The sequence below is a fragment of the Myxocyprinus asiaticus genome, chromosome 43 (genome assembly GCF_019703515.2).
Source record: "Myxocyprinus asiaticus isolate MX2 ecotype Aquarium Trade chromosome 43, UBuf_Myxa_2, whole genome shotgun sequence".
NCBI lineage: Eukaryota > Metazoa > Chordata > Actinopteri > Cypriniformes > Catostomidae > Myxocyprinus > Myxocyprinus asiaticus.
In genome coordinates, this window is record NC_059386.1 from 7,759,019 (window position 1) to 7,779,971 (window position 20,953).

The 20,953-nt window shown below is 40.6% G+C and overlaps 1 protein-coding gene across 1 annotated transcript in view; it reads right to left on the reverse strand.

Annotated features, from left to right (window-relative positions):
* galt (galactose-1-phosphate uridylyltransferase) overlaps nucleotides 1-20,953 on the reverse strand; it is a 196,437-nt gene that overhangs the window by 136,869 nt on the left and 38,615 nt on the right. The window contains exon 7 of the mRNA XM_051684822.1: nucleotides 17,940-18,062. Within this exon, the coding sequence (XP_051540782.1) occupies nucleotides 17,940-18,062 (123 nt within the window). The remainder of the gene's footprint in view (nucleotides 1-17,939; nucleotides 18,063-20,953) is intronic.

Here is a 20,953-nt window from a genome sequence, read left to right on the forward strand (position 1 = left end):
TCCCCTTCGGCCTGTCCTTGTCCCCTCGCATCTTCACGGAGGTCACAGAGGCAGCCCTTGCCCCGCTAAGGGAAGTGGGCATTCGCATACTCAACTACCTCGACGACTGGCTGATCCTAGCTTACTCTCGAGAGTTACTGTGCGCACACAGGGACCTGGTGCCCAGGCACCTCAGTTGGCTGGGGCTTCGGGTCAACTGGGAAAGAGCAAGCTCTCCCCGGTTCAGAGCATCTCTTTTCTCAGCTTGGAGTTGGACTCAGTCTCGATGACGGCGCGCCTCACGAACGAGCGCGCACAGTTGGTGCTGGACTGTCTGAAGGCATTCTGGTGGAAGACAGCAGTTCCACTGAAACTCTTTCAGAGGCTCCTGGGGCATATGGCATCCTCAGCGGTGGCCACACCGCTCGGGTTGATGCATAGGAGACCGCTTCAGCACTGGCTTCAGACTCGAGTCCAGAGATGGGCAGGGCGCCACGGGACACATCGCGTGGTCGTCATGCCGATCTGTCACTGCCTCTTCAGCCCTTGGAATAACCTAGCATTTCTACGGGCAGGGGTTCCCCTAGAGCAGGTCTCCAGGCATGTCGTGGTTACGATGGATGCTTCCAAGTTGGGCTGGGGTGCCGTATGCAATGGGCACGCAGCCGCCGGCTCCTGGACTGGCCCATGGCTATGTTGGGACATCAACTGCCTCGAGTTGTTGGCAGTACTGCTCGCCCTGCGGAGGCATTGACCGTTGATCCAGGGCAAGCATGTGTTGGTTCGGACAGACAACACGGCAACGGTGGCATACATCAACCGCCAAGGCGGCTTGCACTCGTGTTGCATGTCACAACTCGCCCGCCGTCTCCTCCTCTGGAGTCAGCAGCACCTCAAGTCGCTGCGAGCCACTCACATCCCGAGCGACCGCAACACCGCTGCGGGCGCGCTGTCACGACAGGTTATGCTCAGGGGAGAGTGGAGACTTCACCCCCAGGTGGGCCAGCTGATTTGGAGTCGATTCGGTCGAGCACAGGTAGACCTGTTTGCTTCCCGGGAATCCTCCCACTGCCCGCTTTGGTACGCCCTGACCGAGGCACCCCTCGGTATAGACACACTGGCACACAGCTGGCCCCCAGGACTACGCAAATATGCGTTTCCCCCCGTGAGCCTACTTGCACAGACCCTATGCAAGGTCAGGGAGGATGAGGAGCAGGTCGTCCTGGTAGCACCCTACTGGCCCACCACTCGGACCTCACGCTCCTCACGACAGCCCCCCCGATGAATTCCCCTGAGGAAGGACCTTCTTTCTCAGGGACGGGGCACCATATGGCACCCGCGACCAGACCTCTGGAATCACCACGTCTGGCCCTTGGATGGGATGCGGAAGACCTAAGTGGCCTACCACCTGCGGTGGTAGACACATTCACTCAGGCTAGGGCTCCCTCTACGAGGCGCCTGTATGCCTTGTCTAGTCTGTTCGCTAACTGGTGTTCTTCCCGATGCAAAGACCCCCAGAGATGTGCAGTCGGATCAGTGCTTTCCTTCCTGCAGCAGAGGTTGGAAGGGCGGCTGTCCCCCTCCACCTTGAAGGTGTATGTGGCTGCCATTTCGGCACATCACAATGCAGTGGATGGTAAGTATTTGGGGAAGCACGACTTGATCATCAGGTTCCTGTGAGGCGCTAGGAGGTTGAATCCCCCCAGACCGCACCTCATTCCCTCATGGGATCTCTCTGTAGTCCTTTGGGGACTACGGGGAGCTCCCTTCAAGCCATTGGAGTCAGCCGAGCTTAAGGCACTCTCCCTGAAGACTGCCCTCCTGACTGTGCTCACTTCCATCAAGACAGTAGGAGACCTGCAGGCGTTCTTTGTCAGCGAAACATGCCTGGAGTTCGTTCCGGGCTACTCTCACGTGATCCTGAGACCCCGACCGGGCTATGTGCCCAAGGTTCCCACGACCCCATTTAAGGATCAGGTGGTGAACCTGCAAGCGCTGTTGTGTCCGGTGCATGCTTTACACATCTATTTGGATCACAAGCAGAGCTTTAGAAACTCAGAGCAGCTCTTTGTCTGCTTTGGCAGACAGCGGAAAGGAAGAGCTGTCTCCAAACAGAGGATCGCCCATTGGGTCATTGACGCCATCGTGATGGCATATCACGCCCAGCACATGCCGCCCCCCGTGGGGCTATGAGCCCATTCTACCAGGAGTGTGGCGGCCTCCTGGGCCCTGACCAATGGCGCCTCTCAAGCAGACATCTGCAGAGCAGCAGGCTGGGCAACACCCAACACCTTTGCGAGGTTCTCCAATCTCCGGGTTGAGCTGGTTTCGTCCCGTGTTTTGTCAGGTACGAACAGGTAAGTTCCGGGACAGCTGGCCAGGTGTACCACTTGCGCATAGCGCCTTTCCCTCCTTTGAGGTGAAGACGTGTGCTGTTGACTCCCAGTAGTGTTCACAAAGTGGTGATCCCAGGATGACTTTCCTCCTTAGCCCTGTGGCAGACGAGTTTGTGGAGAAACTCGCTGCCGGCCCAGTACATGTGCTAACTAAGCCCTGTACTGGGGTAGGTGCTCCACATGTGCTGGTTCCACATAGGTGGCCCCATGTGATGTATATCTGCCACCAAACAATTTACCTATTGGTAAACTGTGTCTTCCTTGGGCAGTGGTTCTTCTGCTCCCAGTAACTGTGTTTGTAGAGTTCCTCCCCTCTTGGGTAGGACCTACCATGGGACTTCTCCACATGACATACTTCCGACAAGATTCAGTAAGGCCATGTGACGTATTTCCACTTAAACCCCCCCCCCCCGGGCAGGGTGTGGTCTCTGCGGTGTCTTCCCCTTGGGAGTGACACCCCCCCGACGTAGACACTTATGGTCCCAGTCGGTACACAAATACCACTCTTTTTGGGGAGAAAAGAGAGGAAAAGAGGCCACGACTGGGCTAGCCTGTCCCTATTTTTTGGGTGGTCGACTTGTTCCCAAAGGACCGTTCGACGCTCCTAAGAGCGTTGGGGGAGGGTACGTGACGGCCTGGTGCGCTGGCTATGAGACACAGCGGTCTGCCTGTCTCGCACCGCCATTCCACGTAACACAGTTCAACTAGTTGTGCCGTTTTGTATAGGGACCCCTAGTGTCACTACATCGACACAACATCGAGTGAGTGACAGATAGGGAACATCCTGGTTACTTTCGTAACCTCCGTTCCCTGATGGAGGGAATGAGACGTTGTGTCCTTCTTGCCACAACGCTGAACTACCCACTGAAATGGCTGGGACCTTGTCTCGGCTCCTCAGCACAAAACCTGAATGAGTGGTAGCTCCTTTTATACCCATATGTCCGGGGGAGTGGCATGCAAATTCCACTCGCCAATTCCCATTGGCCTTTTTTCAAAGATCAGAGGTGTATAGGGCTCCCAAGAGTGACCCCTAGTGTCACTACATCGACACACTCTTTTTGTTCCCTCCACCAATGATGGTGAGAACAGCGGCAGCATTTTTTAAAAAGTACAATACGGTACAGGTTAATTAAAAAACACTTATTTACTGCCAAAACAACGACTATTTCACTATTTCATGTTGTGTTTTCTCTCCCATAAAAATCCATTATAATGCATGGTTACTACTAAGACGTACTGAGACAAATAATTTTTTTAGTGATAAAATGTTTTTTTTTTTTTTCTATTATACTAAATATAAAATGCTATTTTTGACACATTAGTCATGTAGCCTACCGTCTTCAAACTGATGACCCAAATTTGTAACAGGAAGCCAGTTATTTGAGTTAATTTTGGGGAAGAAAATGCTTGACAGAAAAATATTGTCTTTCTCTATTGATTGCAGATTCGTTCTTTTGACAAAAATTAGTGTTGATTAAAAGTAAAGATTGATAGAAATCACTTTTTTTTCCTGGACGTTGTATTAAAGCAGTTTTCATTTTAAGTGTATTAGGGGCTGTTCTCACCGAACACATTTGTGTGTCCGTCTGCCCTGTTTTTCGATTTTTATCTATGCAAACAAGCTTCAGGTGGACCTTTGTGCAGTGTCTCATGCATGGAATTTTATTTTTTCATATTTAAAGCTGGAATGTCCCGTATTTGGCTGAAAGTTGGCAACCCTAATGACAACCGATAAGAGCACAAGTTGAGCATGAACTCATTTTTACTTTAAGTAATACATAAAATGGATGTTGTTCACCATCTGGTTCATTTGTTTCTGTAGACCAGAACAAGAACACAGTCCAGCGGCTATTAAAATCAGTATGGTGCCACCCAGTGGTTGCCCAGTTGGTTTCTAGTTAGTTAATATTTAGTATAAATTCAATAATGTTGTTACTCTAGATGTTAAATGTGATCCCAATTAAACAATATAATTTAAAACTGTGTTTTCTTTAAATAGCTTTAATGCAATAAGCTACTTTTTTGTTAGTATATTGTATTGTAGCTGATTACTTTATTTACTTTTTTTTTCCCTTAATTATTGTTTTTTTTTTAATGAGTAGCTTGACTGTATTTAACTACTTTAAGTTATGAGTTCAAAGTAGCTTTCCAAACACTGGTTTGTTTCTTTACATATCGGTCAGATGATCTTTTGCTGGTTAGTACCTGAACAGAATAAGCTGCAATGTGAAACAAGCGATGCAATGTGGATATCTATGCAAGACCAATGACAAGAAGGCCAGAATGACTTCTGGAGAAATACACAACATCAAAAGTTTGGACACACCGACTCAGTCTTCATTTACTATTTCCACAATTTAGAATAATAGTAAAGTCATCAAAACTATGAAATAACACAAATGGAAGTATGGGAAATATGTAGTCATAAAAACATTTCAAAACTATCTTATATTTGAACTTCTTAAAAGTAGCCATGTTTTATCTAGATTAGGTGCAATCCTGAGATGCATTTTAATATAATATTGAAGAGGTTCCTCTGTATGTTTCTTTTCCTAACACTATCCAGAACAATTAATTAATTTAAAAATTAAAAATTGTAAAGTCATACATAGACACAGTTTATGTTTGTCTACGAAACTAGTTTCAAGAATTTGCATTTAAACCTGTAGATCAAATGATTTTAAAGAATAAGGGAAATCTTTCAAACTTTTGACAAGTATTGTGCATTTATAAGCACCTCGTACATTTTTTTAGGATAATGTGCGGAAGTGTTATTTTGTAAGTATATGAGATTGCAGAGTGATTTCACGACAGTTGTCACAGACAGATTGTTGTTAGTGGTCTAATGCACAAATTATTATATGCCCAGGGTGATAAATTATCCAGTCAGACACAATCTTGTTTACTATAATTGAAATTCTCATTAGATTGTATTCACAAACCCTGTATCATATTTACATTTGGCAAACGTTCCGATTTCAGAACGACACATAAGCCATCAAAAGATGAGCCAGCGTGCATTAGTGATTTGGGACATGGGGCTAAAGCACAGGAACAGCATGGTGAATTTTGCCTCCAGCTGGTCAGCACATTTTTCCTGACCCCCCGCTGCCCAGACATGAGCGTCTAAATGGAGGCGTTGTCAGCTCGAGCCGTTCCATGATAATAGGAAATCCCAGGTCGGGGAGGGAAGCCCTGTGGTGTGAACAAGATGAGTCATCGCCATATTCTCTGATACTCTTGTGACAACATGAGATTTCTCAGCCAGAATAGACATAAAAGAAAACCAAAATGGAATATGGCTGTCCAGACTATTATAACATAAAGGGTGTGTATTAAAAAAAAAAGACAATAATAGATGGTTTGAATTAATTTTTGCCAGAGACATTCATTTAAAATACTTTTGTTAATGCAATGAGTATATCAGATTATGCATCCCTTGGTTCACTAACAAAATGACCATGGTATTTTCATGGTTTTATGGACATGTACCATGGTAACACCATTATTATCTTTGAAATACCTTGTTTTTAAAAATCGTATTTCACCCCAAAACCAAGACAGAGATAAGAATATATACTTTGATTAAAGAAAATTAAGCCTGTTTTAGGATCATTAAGATGTATTTTCATGACCAAGTCATATACATCCAGTGGCGGGCCATGCATTTAAAGTCTAGGCCTTCAGAGTGATTCATGCCACCCTATGCCTTTGGGCATCATATATTATGTCGCAGCTAACTAGTAATACCAATTGACATTTTAAAAACACGTCCACGCACGAAAGCCTGAACTTGAGACGACACTTAATGCTCAAGCAAGCCTAATTTTAACTACAGCATGACTGTTTTGTGAAATGAACGTCTCCCGAACATACATTCAAAAATCATAATTTTTCATATGAATCTACCAAGGAGGTCTATAATACCTAGAAAAATCTATCTAATAATATTTGCGATTTAAATGTTGCTTGCAATAAATTTCATTTCATCAGCTGGATGTGGGATATTCCTACTTGATATTTCCGACGATAAATGCATTCCATTCCCCGATATTCGGAAGGTGACGTTTAAGGAAACAAAACTGCAACACTCCCGTTAGCTTAGCAGGGGTTTGACTCTCATTAGAGATGTCTCCTAGCAACCCAACTGATAAACAATGCTGCAGCGCTAGCATTTGTCCTACAGGTGTACGATTATCAAAAGAGATTATAATGTTTTATACACCTGTTTCTGCAGGTATTTGTTAAACAAGCTTTAATATCATGTAATGTGGAAACAAACTCATTTATCGATATTACTTAATAAAGTGAATGTTTATCACTTACTTTGTATATCTCCTTGAGTGTCGACATGTTTGTGTGACATCATGCCCCTGCATCTCTGCGAAATCAGAGTTGAGAATTTCTGCACGAGCCTACAAGTTGTAATTCTGACTTCAAGATGCATTCCATTGCACTTTTCCTAGCAGGAAGTTGTAAAATCCGACTTTCCAAGTTGAATGGAATGCAGCACTACTTTTCAAAACTTGATCTGACACTGAATGCTCAAGCAGCCTAATTTACACTTAGAAAACTCCTGATGTTGCTATAACAATGCAAAAAGCACTTACCAATTTGCTTGAAGTGAAAATCAATCACTCCTTTCCTGTTTAATAAATTAAGCAATCACACGGTCATGCAGAACATCTCGTGTTTCTAAATCCATAAGGATCTCTTTCTCAATGGCGATAGCGGCAGTGATGACAGCCGACTCGTCAGACAGCTTGATCTTACGCTTTTCGCTCTCGAACTACATACATCACTTAAAGCGTGATTGCGTCACTCAAGGCCAGCTTGAAGGCCTCGACTGGGACATATCCTAAAGATCACACCTACCAAGAACAAATAAATCAATCTGATTGGCTGATGAGTCTGACAATCTGACTTTAGTTGCCCATTCATTTGCACTGTTGAGGGATTCTGAAAAAATTCTGAAGGCCTGATGGGGTGGAGCTCAAACTCACACGCTGCTTCGGGCATGCGATTTGTGAAACAGTTGTCACACTTTGCTTGTAAGCATCGAGGAATAAATTCTGACTGAATAAACTTTTCGTTTTTCTCTATTTGTTTGTAGATTAAGAGTGGAAAGCAATTAAAAATACATAGGCAAAAAGGTGATTGAGAATGAAAGGATGAAAAATATTTATTTATTTGGCATGTTAGGCCAGCAGAGAAGGCTTTGCTGGCCCTGAGAATTCGCCACTGTATACATCATGGTATTTCTTACGCAGTTACATTCTGAACTTTTGATGACTTAAAGGAATATTCCGGGTTCAGTACAATAATGCCTGATGAAGATTGTGTGACCAAAACATTGCAATACATTTTGATCGTCTTTGCAAGCTATAGTATTGTGTGGCATTTGTTCTATTGTTTTTTGGTTTTTTTTAAAAAGCAAACAATTATGTTTCAGTGAGGCACTTAAAATGGAAGCGAATGGGGCCATTTTTGGAGGGTTTAAAGGCAGAAATGTGAAGCTTATCATTTTATAAAACTGCTTACATTAATTCTTCTGTTGAAACTTGTATTATTTGAGCTGTAAAGTTGTTTAAATCATCGTTTTTACAGTCGTTTTAGGGTTTGTTGCATTACATAATCATGGCAACAAAGTTGTATTATTGTATATAACTTCACATAGAAAAGGTCAGTAAGTGATTTACTCACACTAAAATCATGTTAACATATATATTGTTTAGGTATTGTGGCTATACTTTTGAAACAGTGAGTAATTTAACACTGACAAATTGGCCACATTCACTTCCACTGTAAGTCACTGGAACCTAGATTTTTGCCTTTTTTTTTTTTTTTTAAAGAAAAGTTGGGAAAATTATTATTATTTTTATTATTATTATTATTTATTTATTTATTTATTTTTGTGGTAATCATCATTCCACAGCATCTCTATTGGGTTAAGGTCTGGGCCACTCCAAAAGGTGGATTTTCTTTTTTTGTAGCCATTTGATGTTTAGGGTCATTGTCCTGCTGCATCACCCAAATTCTACTGAGCTTCAGCTGGCACACAGCCACCCTGACATTATCCTGGACATGCCATGGACAACATGCCTATTTAATGTTTTCTGTATAGTAGTCTAATGAAAAGAGATGTTAACCAGTTCAAATGATTCCTTTAAGTCTTTAGCTGTCATTCTAGGGTTCTTTTTTACCTCATCAAGCATTCTGCGGTGTGCCCTTTGAGTCATCTTGGCTGGATGGCCACTTCTAGGGAGAGTAACCACAGTGCTAAATTGTCCCCATTTATAGACAATTTGTCTAACTGTGGACAGATGAATATCTAAGCTCTTCGAGATAACTTTTTAACCCTTTCCATCTTTATGCAAAGCAACAATTCTTGATCGTAGGCCTTCTGAGATCTCTTTTATGCGAGGCATTGTCCATCAGCAGATCTTTCTTGTGAATAGCAAACTCAAAATGTTTGAATGCTTTTTATAAGTAAAAGTAGCTCTAACCCACATCTCCAATATTGTTTCATTAACTGGATGCCAGGTTTGCCAACTACTGACTGTAATTGGCTTTTGTTGACGTCATTAGCCTAGGGGTTCACATACTCTTTTCCAACCTACACTGTGAATGTTTAAATTATGTATTCAATATGTACAATACAATAACTAGTGTTTTATTAGTTAAAATAGATTGTGTGTGTTCATTATTGTAACTTAGATGAAGATCAAACCAGATATTAAAACAAATGTATACATAAATACAGGTAATTCCAAAGGGTTCACATAATTTTTCTTTCCACTGTATGTGTTGTTGCATTGTACTAACATTTAAAGTTCCAGCATTTAATTACATCTGTAATTACACTGTTAACTTTACACCTAACCCTAACTGTACCCCAACCCTTACCCTAAATCCTAACCCTACTTCTAAACTAACCTGTACCTCAACAGCAGTAGCAACAAATGTGAATCTTGTGAAAATGTTACAGAACAACATATAGTTACACAATAAATGCACTGTATTGTATGTATTTCAATGTTAGTACATAGTAGTTAAAGACACCAAATATAAAGGTGGATTTTCTTTTTTTTTTAAGCCCTTCTTTAGCAGATTTACTTAAATGTTTACGGTCATTGTCCTGCTGCATCACCCAACTTCTACTGAGCTTCAGCTGGCACACAGCCACCCTGACATTATCCTCGACATGTCATCTTGGCTAGACAACCACTTCTAGGGAGAGTAGCCACAGTACTAAATCGTCCCTATTTATAGACAATTTGTCTAACAGTAGACAGATGAATATCTAAGCTCTTCAAGATAACTTTTGAACCCTTTTCAGCTTTATGCAAAGCAACAATTCTTGATCGTAGGTCTTCTGAGATCTCTTTTTTGCGAGGCATGGTCCATGGTCCAAGGCAACCTTTCCATTACCCTAACAATAACCCTAACCCTATGTTAGTACATAGTAATTAAAACACCTTATATAAAGTGGGACCAATGTGTTATATGAATTAATTTAATTTAATTTAATTAATTAAGCGGACTACATTACATTATGAACTGTCCTGGCCAATATAATGGTATGGTTAGTTATAAGCATATAAACATTGTTAGTGACGAATGTTAGCATGTTTACTTGCTAAAAGTAAAAAATAACACATCACAGTAAAATATACTTCCAAAATCGCCTCTTGCTTTCAAAGTGAATGGATTTCTTTTTACTCTTGCTTTGTTTCTTGAATGCCTATTTTATAACCAAGTTGAGAGTAATGTCTGCCTCATTATGCTAATGAAAGCATTTTCTTGTTTCATCCCATGCTTGGCTAGCAAAATGAGTGGAACTGCGCGGGCAGCGGAATCCGGTGTGTGTGCTCAGCTCTTCCCCGCTGATTCTGAAAGCCATCAGCATCCTGCCCGGCACGATATAATGATCCGGGCCCAGGTGACTCACAGACACAAGCAGCATATCACAAATTCAGACATGTATGCAAATGCCTTCAATGCTCCCTTGTAAACGTGATATAATGGGCGAGGCGGCATTGTGGTTTACAAAGGGTTGCTGCAACAAGCAAACAAGACTGGAAGACTTATTATGGTAGATAGTGATAAGCATGTCCAGACAGAAACTGTTGACTTTTTTTTTTTTTTCACATTTTCAGTGGAATTCTATGTCTATGTGTAGAGATCTTCAAAGGCCATAAGCTGAAGCTCAAACCTGACCCGTACCCGAGAACGTGTGCCCCAACCTGTCCCAACCCAACTGCTACCATAAAATTTTAAGCCCGAACCCGACATCACTCACTCTCTTTATAATTTCTTCTCCAAGCAAGTAAATTTGTTGCAAAAGGCTTTATTTTATTTAAGCATAATAGACAACATTTTTTACGATATAGAAACAGTAAACATACACACTTTTAACAAGGCATGGTGGCCCCTCAGCACCCCAGAATTGGCTTGCTGTTTATCAAATGCTTAAACTTTACCGGGTGAAGAACAATATGGAATCATGTATAACAGTTCTCTATACATCCTGAACTTCTTCAGAACCTTGAATATTTGTGTCACCTGTGCTTACAAAAAGTTAGACACAGTCCAATGAATGATGGTCAAAGATGGCGGTCTAGTGCTTATTTATATAAAAAAGAAAAATGGAAAAACATTGCTGATGTGCGCAAACTCTCCTAAATCATCTGTCACACATGTCAATTTTCATTCATTACAAACTCGAACCCAAAGTCATCCTTAAAAGACTCCAAAGACAGCATTTTTCAGTTTTTGGACACAGCCATCGTCTGGATATTTAACATTTTCAGTTTTTAAAAATGACAATGAGTGGCAAGTACAACCCTTACAAAAATTGTGAGTTCATGGCAAATATTCCGCAAACTTGCCACAAATTCGCCACTGATAAATTTCACATGCAAATGAGCTTTGCGGCAAACTTGCGGCAAATTGTCCATTGTTGCCAAAGGTTTACCAGAGATTCACATCTACTAGCGAAGAGCTGCAAACTTCTGGCAAACATTTGCAGCGAATCAAAAGCTCATTTGCATGTGAAAAAGATGAGCAAGTTTGCGGCTAGTTTAGATTTTTCATATGGGGAGTCTGATGAAACAGGTGTTCTATTTAATCATTCGCAGAGTTGGGGGATGTAATTTTAAAGGTGTGCTTACATTATTTTGCGTTATTGATTTTTCTGGCTGAAAGCAGAACAGCACTCTGGCGATCTCTTTCATACATACAGCGCCCACGCAGAGAGTGAGCGAGAGAGACAGTGCGCACTGCCGCTCTCAGCAAGAAAAATCACATAAGGACACGTTAAGATTAAAATGAAAACTGATGCATAGTATCAAATACACAGAATGACAGGCCTAACTGTAGAGAACACATCAATATGAAGATGAAAACAAAGCCAAATCTTGAATATTAAATGCAATTTTAAAATCCCGGACATTTATCAGGTCCGAAGAAAAAGAGCACATACTATATTAGCATAAGCTTTAGCATTATCTAATCAATGATAATGTTAGCTCACATTAGTCTGGTAGGGAAAGTTTTTAGTATTAGCTAAATTATCATTAGCTTTGGTTTGTCAACACTCGCTCGTAGTTTATCAACGATAATGTTAGCTAACGATAAGATAATGTTAATCTTTAAGGCAAAGTTTTTAATGTTAGCTATATTATCATTAGCTTTGGTTTGGCAAATTTAGCTTACTGTGGCTAATCAACGATAATGTTAGATAACGTTAAGATAATGTTAATATGTAAGGGGTTGCAGTGTTAGCTACAGTATGTGTGTGTATATACAGTATATATATATATATATATATATATATATATATATATATATATATATATATACATATACAGGTGCATCTCAATAAATTAGAATGTCGTGGAAAAATTCATTTCAGTAATTCAACTCAAATTGTGAAACTCGTGTATTAAATAAATTCAATGCACACAGACTGAAGTAGTTTAAGTCTTTGGTTCTTTTAATTGTGATGATTTTGGCTCACATTTAACAAAAACCCACCAATTCACTATCTCAACAAATTAGAATATGGTGACATGCCAATCAGCTAATCAACTCAAAACACCTGCAAAGGTTTCCTGAGCCTTCAAAATGGTCTCTCAGTTTGGTTCACTAGGCTACACAATCATGGGGAAGACTGCTGATCTGACAGTTGTCCAGAAGACAATCATTGACACCCTTCACAAGGAGGGTAAGCCACAAACATTCATTGCCAAAGAAGCTGGCTGTTCACAGAGTGCTGTATCCAAGCATGTTAACAGAAAGTTGAGTGGAAGGAAAAAGTGTGGAAGAAAAAGATGCACAACCAACCGAGAGAACCACAGCCTTATGAGGATTGTCAAGCAAAATCGATTCAAGAATTTGGGTGAACTTCACAAGGAATGGACTGAGGCTGGGGTCAAGGCATCAAGAGCCACCACACACAGACGTGTCAAGGAATTTGGCTACAGTTGTCGTATTCCTCTTGTTAAGCCACTCTTGAACCACAGACAACATCAGAGGCGTCTTACCTGGGCTAAGGAGAAGAAGAACTGGACTGTTGCCCAGTGGTCCAAAGTCCTCTTTTCAGATGAGAGCAAGTTTTGTATTTCATTTGGAAACCAAGGTCCTAGAGTCTGGAGGAAGGGTGGAGAAGCTCATAGCCCAAGTTGCTTGAAGTCCAGTGTTAAGTTTCCACAGTCTGTGATGATTTGGGGTGCAATGTCATCTGCTGGTGTTGGTCCTTGTGTTTTTTGAAAACCAAAGTCACTGCACCCGTTTACCAAGAAATTTTGGAGCACTTCATGCTTCCTTCTGCTGACCAGCTTTTTAAAGATGCTGATTTCATTTTCCATCAGGATTTGGCACCTGCCCACACTGCCAAAAGCACCAAAAGTTGGTTAAATGACCATGGTGTTGGTGTGCTTGACTGGCCAGCAAACTCACCAGACCTGAACCCCATAGAGAATCTATGGGGTATTGTCAAGAGGAAAATGAGAAACAAGAGACCAAAAAATGCAGATGAGCTGAAGGCCACTGTCAAAGAAAAATTTCCAGAAGGCCAACAATTCACTAAAAATGTTTTTTTTATTGGTCTTATGATGTATTCTAATTTGTTGAGATAGTGAATTGGTGGGTTTTTGTTAAATGTGAGTCAAAATCACCACAATTAAAAGAACCAAAGACTTAAACTACTTCAGTCTGTGTGCATTGAATTTATTTAATACACGAGTTTCACAATTTGAGTTGAATTACTGAAATAAATGAACTTTTCCACGACATTCTAATTTATTGAGATGCACCTGTATATATACACTTACAGTTGAAGTCAGAAGTTTACATACACCTTAGCCAAATACATTTAAACTCACTTTTTCACAATTCCTGACATTTAATTGTAGTAAACATTCTCTGTCTTGGGTCAGTTAGGATCACTACTTTATTTTAAGAATGTGAAATGTCAGAATAATAGTAGAGATAATTATTTATTTCAGCTTTTATTTCTTTCATCACATTCCCAATTGGTCAGAAGTTTACATACACTTTGTTAGTATTTCATATCATTGCCTTTAAATTGTTTAACTTGGGTCAAACATTTTGGGGAGCCTTCCACAAGCTTCCCACAATAAGCTGCTGGAATTTTGGTCCATTCCTCCAGACAGAACTGGTGTAACTGAGCCAGGTTTTTAGGTCTCCTTGCTTGCACACGCTTTTTTATACTGCCCACAAATTTTCTCGGATTGAAGTCAGGTCTTTTTGATGGCCACTCCAATACCTTGACTTTGTTGTCCGTAAGCCATTTTGCCACAAAATTTGGAGGAATGCTTGGGGTCATTGTCCATTTGGAAGACCCATTTGCGACCGAGCTTTAACTTCCTGGCTTATGTCTTGAGATGTTGCTTCAATATATCCATATAATTTTCCTTCCTCATGATGCCATCTATTTTGTGAAGTGCACCAGTCCCTCCTGCAGCAAAGCACACCCACAACATGATGCTGCCACCCCCATGCTTCACGGTTGGGATGGTGTTCTTCGGCTTGCAATAATGGTCATTATGGCCAAACAGTTACATTTTTGTTTCATTAGACCAGAGGACATTTCTCCAAAAAGTAAGATCTTTGTCCCCATGTGCACTTGCAAACTGTAGTCTGGCTTTTTTATGGCAGTTTTAGAGTAGTGGCTTCTTCCGTGCTGAACAGCCTTTCAGGTTATGTCGATATAGTACTCATTTTTCTGTGGATATAGATACTTGTCTACCTGTTTCCTCCAGCATCTTCACAAGGTCCTTTGCTGTTGTTCTGGGATTGATTTGCACTTTTCACACCAAACTACGTTCATCACTAGGAAACAGATTGCGTCTCCTTCCTGAGCGGTATGATGGCTGCATGGTCCCATGGTGTTTATACTTACGTACTATTGTTTGTACAGATGAGCGTGGTATCTTCAGGCATTTGGAATTTGCTTCCAAGGATGAACCAGACTTGTGGAGGTCCACAATTTTTTTGGCTGATTTCTTTTGATTTTCCCATGATGTCAAGCAAAGGGGCACTGAGTTTGAAGGTAGGCCTTAAAATACATCCACAGGTACACCTCCAATTCAGTACACCTCCTATCAGAAGATAATTGGCTAATTGTCTAAAGGCTTGACGTCATTTTCTGGAATTTTCCAAGCTGCTTAAAGGCACAGTTAACCTAGTGTATGTAAACTTCTGAACCACTGAAATTGTGATATAGTCAATTAAAAGTGAAACAATCTGTCTGTAAACAATTGTTGGAAAAATTACTTGTGTTATGCACAAATTAGATGTCCTAAACGACTTGCCAAAACTATAGTTTGCTAATATTAAATCTGTAGAATGGTTAAAAAAATGACTTTTAATGACTTCAACCTAAGTGTATGTAAACTTCTGACTTCAACTGTATATATATATATATATATATATATATATACATACATACATACATACATACATACAGTACTGTGCAAAAGTCTTAGGCACATAAGATGTTTCACAAAAGTATTTTTCTTAAGATGGTTATTTATAGCTTTAGCTTTAGTGTGTCAATAGGAAATATAAATGTTAGACTCACATACATTACTTTTGCAAGTAGAAAAGATTAGAACAGAAGAACAGGGAGCCCTGCAACAGATGTCATTGCCCCCACAAAGCCCCCCATTGATTACATAAAGAGATGGAAGCAACTGAGACAGCCTAAATAGATTTGGCGAATTCTCCAAGAAGCTTGATACAGTACATCCTATCTGCCATGTGAAAACTTTTTATGTCATTATTTTTTAAGACATCCTCACTATGCAACATTTTCACAAGTGCCTAAAACTTTTGCTCAGTACTGTATATATATATATATATATATATATATATATATATATATATATATATATATATATATATATATATATATATACACTATATATATACACACACTATTATTAGTAGTATTATAATGTTTCATTTCCATTTTGAACATGCGCCATGTAATGATATACATAACGTAGTAGATAGACATGGCTATGGCTTTGAGGTGAAGCTACCCGTCTGTCAGGAGCAGAAAAAAGGAGCAAAAAGTGGCAAGAACATGAAATGCAACATTGAAAGTAATTTCTTAATTTGTGTCATTAGTACTCATTAAAGCATGCAAAATCAAAATGCAACATACACCGATGAGCCAAAATATTATGACCACTCACAGGTAAGGCGAATAAAGTTGATCATCTCCTAACAAGGCCAAATGTCAAGGTCTGGGTAGATTAGATGGAAAGTGAACAGTCAGTTCTCATAGTCAACGTGTTGAATGCAGGAGAAATAGGCAGGAGTAAAAACTTGAACGACTTTGACAAGGGCTAAATTGTTATGGCCAGACGATTGGGTCAGAGCACCCAAGGCTCATTGATGCGCGAGGGCAACGAAGGCTATCCTGTCTGCTCCGAACCGACAGAAGGTCTACTGTGGCACAAGTCACAGAAAATTTTAATGATGGTTATGGGAGGAATGTGTCACAACACACAGTGTATCGCACCCTGCTGCGTAAGGGGCTGCGTAGCCACAGACTGGTCAGAGTGCCGATGATAACCCCTGTCCACCGTCTAAAGCACCTTCAATGGGCACAAGAGCGTCGGAACTGGACCTTGGAGCAGTGGAAGAAGGTCACCTGGTCTGATGAGTCCCATTTTCTTTTACATCATGTGGACAGACGTGTATGTGTGCACCATTTACCTGGGTAAGTGATGGCACCAGGATGCACTGTGGAGAGATGACAAGCCGGTGGAGGGAGTTTGATGCTCTGGGCAATGCTCTGCTGGGAAACCCTGGGTCCGGCCATTCATGTGGACGTTAATTTGACACCTGCCACCTACCTAAACATTGTTGCAGACCAGGTACACCCCTTCATGGCAATGGTACTCACTCTTTCTGCAGGACAATGCGCCCTGCCACACTGCACACATTGTTCGGGAATGGTTTGAGGAATACGATGAAGAGTTCAAGGTGTTGCCATAGCCTTAAAATTCCCCAGATCTAGATCCGATTGAGCATCTGTGGGATGTGCTGGACCAACAAGTCCGATCCACGGCGGCTCCACCTCGCAACTTACAGGACTTGAGGGATCTGCTGCTAATGTGTTGGTGCCAGATACCACAGGACATCTTCAGGGGTCTTGTAGAGTCTAAGCATCGGTGGGTCAGCATTGTTTTGGCAGCACATGGAGGACCAACAGAATATTAGGCAGGTGGGCATAATGTTTTGGCTCATCAGTTATACAGTAAAGTTGTTTCAACTGTGCTTTCAACTTTGGCACATTATTTTGTTATTTTTTAACATGCTATATAAATACTTAACTTGACTTAATTAAAAAGACAAAATAAAATGCAAACACTTTGTCACCTTATAAATTTGGCACCTTATATACCGTTGGGCTATTACCAGTAGGCCTAAAAAAAGTTAAAAAAAAAAATAAATACTTACAATTAAATTCAATTAACTTACTGTATGTTTGTTTACAGTGACAATTCTCTACAAGAAAGGCTTTAGGGGTGGGGGAATTGTTTTGGGTGTTACAAACACACAAGGGCCCCCACACAAATTCTTGCTTAGGGGCCCCAAAAGGCTAGGACCGGCACTGTTCTTATGAATAGGATCCAAGAATTTATTTCAATGTTGCTTGACAGGGAAAGAAATATATAATAGGACGCAGAAGGTGCAATAACAGGAAAACAACCTCAGAATAAAATTGCGTTTGACCAAGCATATTTGCGCTTTGCACAAACAAACACAATGCAATGTGTTGGCCAAGCTGACAAGTGCCCAAAACCATTCTAAAACCAGCAAAACAACTGACCTTGGAGGACAGGAAGCAAATGACAAGCAAACCACCTTAGGCTGGTTTAAGTTGTTTTTTGTTTTTTTGCCAAATGCATTCTCACACTGTGGTTGGGAGAGCCTTTACAAGCTATCTAATGGCAGTCATGATATATATGGAGCTTTTATGCTGACAGCCGCTAGTAACTATGTCTTATGTGGGTGTATTACCTGTGCTGCTGCCTCCATTCGAGCATACTGCACCAGCATGGGCTCTCCGTGTTTCTGCAGGAATTCTTTCTGACAGCGCTCTGCCAGCGCCGGTTCATTGGGAAGAAAATTGCTTGCCCAAACCTGGAGAGAAAACACAGGAAGAGCAGAAACACATGAACCTGTGTGGGAAGTCTCGCTAATCAGTATCTTTTACCACAGATAAAGCCTTGAGCGCAGTTGTCAGGGACAAGAAAATATTTCTGGCCCTATAATCACAAATAATGACAAACTGCCTTCCAGCCAGACCATAAAAATAACTTGAACCACAGACGAGGCCTGTATTTAACATATGCAAATGGATAGCGAGGCAAGTGGCTAGGGAATGTGTACGGAAACAGATACAATTATATTCCACAAGTATTGGAGTAGCAATAGCATTTATCCTGTCTTTAAAGAAATACTTCACCCAAAAATGAAAATAACGTCTGTAATTTAGTCACACTTATGTTGTTTAAAACCCATATCTGCTGGGTGTTTTTTTGTTCTTTTGGAACGCAAATGGGGAATTATTTTTGAAGAATTTTCATGCAACTCTTGCATATAACAGTTCATAGTAACTGCGGCTGTCAAGGTTAAAAAATAACAAGAAAACACCAAATAAAAAGTATTCAATGTGTGCTGTATTCCAAGACTTTTGAACCCGTACAAGCACAATTTAAGTCGTTATTCAGTGCTAATATTCACCCCCATGTCTATGTCCACATGGCTCATTGCGTTCAGTTCCTACACACGTGAGAACTAGTGGTCGACCAATATATCGCAGAGGCTGATACATTTTCTCCTTTGGCCAATTTGTTTCTTGAAGGCGCCGAGAATCGACTGCTTACATGTGAAGCGACTGAGACATGTAAACGACCAGTCACAGTTTTGTTGTTACGTGCATCATGTTACTACAATAATAGGCTGGTGTGCAACAAAGTCTCATTTAAACGGTCCGCATATCAGAGCATCAGCAGATGCGTTTGAGCTCATAATGTTAAAAAGCTCGCCTGTTTCATTCTCCCTCTCTCTCCTCAACAGTTCCCTGTAACTTTTAACTGTCTTGTCTAATGAGAAAAATGCAAATATCAACAAAACTAATATCATATACCGTCTGCAAATATGCGCATATCTTGTTTAAACAGATGTAATAACCCAACCTCACACAACTTCAGCATCCTGTGGAGTGCTCATTTATCTTCCTCTAAAGCACGTATTTTAACAGTCTCTCCTCAACAGTTCCCTGTCACTTTTCTAATGATAAAAGGCAAATATAAATAAAACTTCTATTATATACCGTCTGCAAATATGCAGATATCTTGTTTAAACCGATGTAATTCACAAACATCCAGCGTTTTCTTCCCATCGAGCACTCATCTAATATCTTCCTCTGAAGTGTGTATTCTATCAGCCAGAATCAAAACTTCACAAATGATTCACAAATCATGATGATCAGGCAATCCAGGCCGTTTAAAATGTAAGGAGATTGCTGCTCACGCTGGATCCGCACGAGTGCGTGAGTGCGACCAAAGTCTTTCTAGCAAGTCAGTCCACTGTCGGCCATGTTTGAAATGCTCTCGGGAGGCTATTTCCAGTCATGAAAGTGCAGCTCCTATCTACTTGAATGGAGAAAGACCAAAATCTCAAAAACGGTTGGTCAAGATTACGATCAAAGAACATATTTCAAATCAGCAGAAAAAAGCTGACAACACAGGTGTCATAAATGGTGCTTCTTTACCTCAGATTACACTTAAAAAAAAGCAATTTTTCCAGCTTTTATAGCTAATGTGCATGTGAGTTCTCGAGTTGATTGACAGGCAATGTCTGTATATTAAAGGTGATTGACTCTTTTACCTGTAAGGCAGAACTTCCTATCAACATCCGTTGACCGCTGGCTGCAGTTGGGCGTTCTAATTTTTTCCATTAATTTTTAATAGAAGTGGCCCATCTCTGCTAAATAGTTGCTAGTGCAACTTCAAGGTAAAAGCACTTCATGTGTGCAGTAAGTAAATGTCTTATTCACTATGCACTTTATGTGCAATTGGTTTGATTCAGTATTTTTTGAGAAAATGCGATTGCTAAAATGTTATGCTTATGTTAATTACCATATTAAATTGTGTTATATATCAGCATTGTATCGGCCTATCGGCCACCCTGCTCTCTGGATATCGGCATCGGTCGACCACTAGTGAGAACCAATGCCGTTTTGGCTTTAATGACATTGACACACCATTTTTGAATTTGGATACAGACTAAACATGAGCTTCGGTGGAAGGGGAAGATTTACAGTGAATAACAACTTGCATGCAAAAATATCATATTGCTTCAGAAGGCTATGAAAATAGCACACAAGTCATCTAGACAACTTAATGGTACTATGAACTGCTATTGAATGGAAAAGAGCTGCGGAAAGATCCTTCAAAAATGTTAACTTTTGAGTTTGTATAGGTTTGGAACGACATGAGGGTTTGTAAATACTGGCAGATTTTTCATTTGTAGGTGAACAATTCCTTTAACATTGTATAGATGATATAGGGAAGGCAATTGGAAATAAAACTCAAATAATTAATCTTTCCATTCCGCCAGACATGGCATATTCCAAAGCTGCCCAAAGAGGCTTCTGACATAATATCTGATTTATATCTTCAAAGAAAAATGACTGTAAGAGAGATTCTGCCTTTTTTCTCACCACCAGAGCTCTCCATCCAACCGTATCTTCCTGAAAAGAGATCTTCCTGGCTCAAAGTAAGAAACCTTGGTTATTATTCATTCCCGAGACAAAGAAGATTTTCTGTGCAGAGATTTAGATACAATTGTATTGGGCACTAATTTTTTGCAATTTTAAACCAGTGCGACACAAGCCTCTGAAGACCCTCTAAAGGGTTTTTTACTATGAATTTTCCAAAAGACATAGTGAGCAAAAGGTGTCACTCTGTGTAATTATTGAGGAAAACCTAAAGCAAGCCTCACTAGGACAACGTCATATGACAAAT